The 5,386-nt window shown below is 35.7% G+C and overlaps 1 protein-coding gene across 2 annotated transcripts in view; it reads left to right on the top strand.

Moving 5' to 3' along the window:
- Positions 1-5,063, top strand: part of LOC117122987 (FAST kinase domain-containing protein 5, mitochondrial-like) — a 14,182-nt gene extending 9,119 nt beyond the window's left edge. Inside the window, exons 5-8 of one of the 2 annotated variants that reach the window (XM_033268772.1) lie at positions 3,203-3,287; positions 3,872-3,986; positions 4,419-4,530; positions 4,920-5,063. In XM_033268772.1, the coding sequence (XP_033124663.1) occupies positions 3,203-3,287; positions 3,872-3,986; positions 4,419-4,505 (287 nt within the window). In that variant the 3' untranslated portion in view covers positions 4,506-4,530; positions 4,920-5,063. Of the gene's footprint in view, positions 1-3,202; positions 3,288-3,871; positions 3,987-4,418 lie in introns of both variants that reach the window. The other variant, XM_033268771.1, reaches the window with a different exon arrangement.
- Positions 5,064-5,386: the final 323 nt, after the last annotated feature.

Below are 5,386 nucleotides of genomic sequence, written 5' to 3'. Positions count from 1 at the left end.
GGGACTGTGGGGGAAAATCTGCACAAAATCTATTGCCGGAAATGGTCCCAAATCCACTTCCTAGACATTAAACATCAGTATAAAAATAGCTATAAAAATATGATAAATTTATCTAAAAATTATACACAGAACAACAAAAAACAACAGCATTCAAAAATCAGAAATAAAAAATGATCATCAGAATTGCAAAATCGACCTTCTACCTAAATATCTGTCTCTTATACACATCTAGATGTGTATAAGAGAACAGAGTAAACAGCTTGAACAAATCCAAAGTAGGGCTTTAGGGGTTATTTTACCTGGTGTTAGTTACGAATGTGCAAGGTCCTTTTTAAATATCCCTTTATTGTCAGAGAGGTGCACCCGGTTGTGCAGGGACTATTTCCAGAAGCTCAAAATCTCAACGCATAGGCTAAATCATCTTTTGCCTAAAGCTAGGGAGAAGCATTACAACGTGAATTTTCTCTCCCTAGAATAAAAACCGAGCGTTCGAAGAATTTCATAACAAATACTGGTTTGTTCAATAACTGGTAGGTCATCCCTGTACACCCGGGCCCTCCTCTCTGGCGAGGTCTTTTTAAATGAGTTTTTCCTTTTACTTTTTGCAAGCCGGTCTTTTGGTTGGTTTAGGTGTCGGTCTGAATTTTCTTATAGATTTCCTGTTGCAATAATTTTTTATCTTAATTGTAAATTAAATGTCATTTAAATTTTAATTATTTAGCGAATTATTTATTTTTGTACTTGGATTTTTTACTTAATGTTGCCTAATTAATTGTATTGCCTTTATTGTAGAATATTTATGTGTTTAGTGGGGTTGTGAAGTTGTTTTGTAATGTTTTTCTCCCCTTTTGTTAAACTTCAATTTTGAATGAGAGATTGCAATAAAGTTCTTCGTATTTCGTAAAAAAAAAAAAAAAAAAAAATCCTTATTATTGTATTGCATTGTTTTGTGTTCTATTTAATAAATATCTTGAAAGAAAGGAAAGATTTATCAGTGTTGTAGTCAAGACCAGGCCATCCGAGACCAAGACCAAGACCGCACATCCCGGGTCCCAGACCAAGACCAAGACAAGAAGTCCGAGACCAAGACTCACAATTTTTGAGACCAAGACCAAGACCAGCGTGTACAGTAATAGGACTTTTAAGCAGCTGAATAAAATGACCAATCAATGAAGAATGTAATAAATCATATTTTTATTAAATAAGAGTATATTCATGTACAGTACAGATGCTTATCGCTACAAATAAACATACTATCACATAAAAAAATACTAATCTCAGCGTATATAAGAGTTGCTTATTTGCGTTTTTAGGTTTATGTTCATATGCCTTATATATTGCATAGTGGCAAAACATGCTCATTGCACTTGAGAAACATTAGCAACACCACCATGCGTGAAGAGAGCTTCGCACGATGTGGCCGCATTATGATTCTGCCTCTACTGAATGCCCGTTCCACTGGGGCACTTGATGCTGGCACAGGCAACATCTTCATACTCTCTGTGCTCTCGATAAACAAATTTTATTATTGCTGATGTAGAAGACATGATGAATGCGCAAAGCTTCAAAATGTTAAAACACGACGATCTGCAGTCGCAGCGCGGCGATCGACTGGAAAAAATTTTCCACCGAGACCAGAGGGTTTGAGACCAAGATCAGGACCAGAGGGTTCGAGACCAAGACCAAACAAAATGGTCTCAAGACTTGTCTAGAGACCAAGACAGGTCTCGAGACCTCCAACACTGATATTTATATATTATATTTCCAACTTTCATCTTCTTACACTTGTCTATAGGCTAGTCCTGTACTCCTTTTCCGACAATTTGCACCTAACACATTCTCATGGGAGTTTTCAAGAAAACCTGCAATGATCATGCCATCCTGCTAATGTCAATCGGCCGATGGCCACCACTAATTTCATCTGCTATATTCTGCTGTTATATAATACTGTACTCACAAGATTCCTGTCATGACGAGCCATTCTCTATGGACGATTAGTTTACTGATGTCCTTGTATATAATTGTTTTTCGTTCAAAATGTGCCTCATGAATTTAATGAATTCACATAAGAACCCCTCGATTTTCATCTATTTCCATATAAGCGCCCCTCAATTTCCACTCTGTTTTCATAAGCGCCCCGTTCGAATAAGCGCCTCGTTTGAATAAGCGCCTCTCAAAAAGTACAAACAAATATTTTAAGCGCCCGGGCGCTTATTCGCGCAAGTACGGTACTTGAATGTCTAGGCTAGGTCTGAATCGGAGAAGCATGTGACAGCTGGCAGAAGCTAGGCCAAGGGAATTGGCTTGCTTGCACTACGCATGCGTATCACTAAGCAGGTTTCTATGGTTTGGAAAAGTGCGAAAAAAAAAAAGTATATTGGCAGATTGATGATTAAAAAAAATAATTGATTGATTGATTTAACTGATTGATAGTACTTAATTATTTAATATCAAAACAGAAATTAGGCCAAAATAAGGAAATGAATACATGTAGTAGAAACAGATTTCCTTGCCTTGGCTGATGTACTAGCGTATTTTTTGACACAAACTAAGTCAGATTTACGGGCACGGCTCACAAATTTTCACGCAGCACACTCACACACGCCACCACCTTAGTCCTCGGTGTTGTGTGGTTGGAGGTTCAAATTTTATTATGTAATTTATACCGCGATCTATAAAAAATGAGACCATGATGGTAGGCCTAAAGTACCAGTAGGCGATTTTTTAATTACCAAAACACACAGTAATTACTGACTGAATGCCTAGGCCTAGTGTAGTAGGGCCAGACCTGGTTTGACAGCACTAGGCCCCCTAGGCCTACACACCCGAAACCGCAGCTACTCTAAACATGCAAAATTCGGGCCCTTCCGAGGCCTGTTACATCTACGGGTAAATTTTAGGTGCATCCCGGCGCTACAGGGACACAACTATGTGTTCAGTCCCGGCTAGTGCCACGCTATGGCCCGGGTCCGGGGTGGCCGGGACTACAATTGACAAGTGCATAATGCCTTTATAGTGTACAGTATGGGCAAATCATACAAATTTGTCATATAAAAATTTATATTATGGAATGAGCTTTCGAGCATGTTTAATGTGCAGTATTAACACAGGTACAGTATGCTTTAACTGTAAAATGGCAGATTTTTCTCATGATTAAAAATCATAAATAAATATGATAAAAATTTGTTTTCATTTATAATAGATATAGAAATGCATTTGGGTGAAAATGGAAAACCAATTCCAGTTGTTGATGAAGAGGTATCTTCTGCATCAAAACCTGTTACCAAGTATGTTGTTGATTTTTCCTCATCTCCTATGTAATTTTGTTTTGCTTGTTGCTTGTTGCTACTGTTCACTTGTAGACAAGAGTTAGAAATTAGATATATATTTCCTTCTAGGTGACATAAATACCATGTACAAATTGTCAGAAGGAAATGGAATTGACTTCAACATTTAACAAGGGAAAGGGAAAGGGAAAGGAAAGGAAAGAGAAAGGCATGAAGAAATTGTGTAACCTGGCCTGGTAGTGTATTCCAAAGATTTGTTTGCATTGGACTTTTGTTAGCCAAGACCAATGCTAATGGGCTGATGTTAGTAAATATCAAGTAACATCTGCTGTGTAAAAATGCAGTAACTGAACCAATTAGAATGTTTCTATAGGCTGTTTGCAATCCAATAACCAACATCCTAGCAAATTTATCCAAAAGAAGTTCAAGTGCAAACACAGCTTTAGTCTGCCTTCTGTGATGGCTAGCCCCCAATAGGCTTTTGGATTTAAAGAGTTCCTGTACAAGTTCCTTAAAATTATTAGATTATGCTAATTAATTTACTAGTCCTAATTGATGTAGCAGTAAAATCTATTACTTTTCAGACTAGCTGTGATAGTCATCTCTCAAAGCCACCATCTTCAAGACTCTGACCGACTTCATGGTGCTCAGGCAATGAAAGTTAGGCACCTAAGAAAGCTTGGGTATAATGTTGTACAGGTGGGTTGATATGCTACCTTCCCTATTAATTCCCTATTGAAAACTGATGTGATGAGCAAGTGGTCTACTAGTTAGTTGTTTGATGTCAAGTACTTTTTTTTTATAGGGTTAATCCAGCTTTCGATAGCGACCCTCTGTTATCATGGGGATCTATTCTATGATAGTTTATAAGTGATTTAAAAATTATATTTGTTCATGAAATGCTAACTGAATTAATATTATGTTAAGTAAATTAAACACTGTTTGTATCAATCTAATATATGTGAAGTGAGTCGTTTTAGTAGCTATTTTTACTGCTGTTGTTTTTATACTTAAACCAAATCTAATACTGTATCTCTTTATGCATTTTCCAGATTTTTGTGAGACAGAAATCTGATACAGCACAATGGTCAAAGCTAGCTATTAAACTATATACCTTTCTCTTTCTTTTAGATACCAAGCAGTGAATGGAATGCCAAGCTTAGCAATAATGACAAGAGGATATACTTGACATCTAAATTATCTTTATCTGTGGATTGAGAATAACTAGTGGTAGGAGAAATATGTGTGGCAATGACAAGCCAAACCAGTCACTTGTCGCAAATCGTGTTTCAGAGAAAATGGTCAAAACATGCTGGAATGTCAAAATTTAAAAAAAAATCTATTTTATTGCACTAAACTAAGCTTTATATGTTTATACATCATTCTATGCTGTTATTTTCCCCATTTTCAAAGTTAAAACAACAATTTTTAAGGCTTTGAATGATTTTTTTTTTTACCACTACCTAATTTTCTTTCTAAATCTGCACCTGTACCATATTTACAAATTGTAATTTATAACTAACAATATAAACTACAGCCCTGGCACAGGTCTAGTTTTACCATTGTATAGCTCTTATTTTATCTTTAATCCTGTATTAATAATTCAAAATTTATTTTTGCGATGAGTGACTGGTTTGGCTTGTCTTTGCCACATGTTGATTCCAGTATTCAGGTACTTGTGTAGTTGGAACTACTGTACTACACATGTCATTGGTCAATGCATATAAACAAATAAAATCTTATTTTGTCTACATTTTATAGTTTTAATGAACATACAGATAAATCAATGGGCCTACTTAACTGAGCATAAGCCCCAAAATGTGTGTCCTCAAAATTTCATTGAAAATGTATTGCTGTCTCTTATACACATCTAGATGTGTATAAGAGACAGATATATAACAATATATATAAAGATAAGCCACCATTATTAATAATTATTGTTGTTATTTTTAATTAAAGTTATCATTATAATAACAAAAAAATCATGAAACAAATATAAAAATGATGCAATTTTGATGTCAGAGAGCCGTACAGGAATTACAGGTATTCACCATTCCGTCAACACACCGGTAAAAGTAATAAAATTCATTGTCCGTTGG

The sequence above is a fragment of the Anneissia japonica genome, unplaced genomic scaffold (genome assembly GCF_011630105.1).
Source record: "Anneissia japonica isolate Jap-2015-1 unplaced genomic scaffold, ASM1163010v1 scaffold3678_len381626_cov175, whole genome shotgun sequence".
Taxonomy (NCBI): domain Eukaryota; kingdom Metazoa; phylum Echinodermata; class Crinoidea; order Comatulida; family Comatulidae; genus Anneissia; species Anneissia japonica.
The sequence above is the reverse complement of the archived record's forward strand: the minus strand, read 5'-3'. Positions and strand labels throughout refer to the sequence as shown.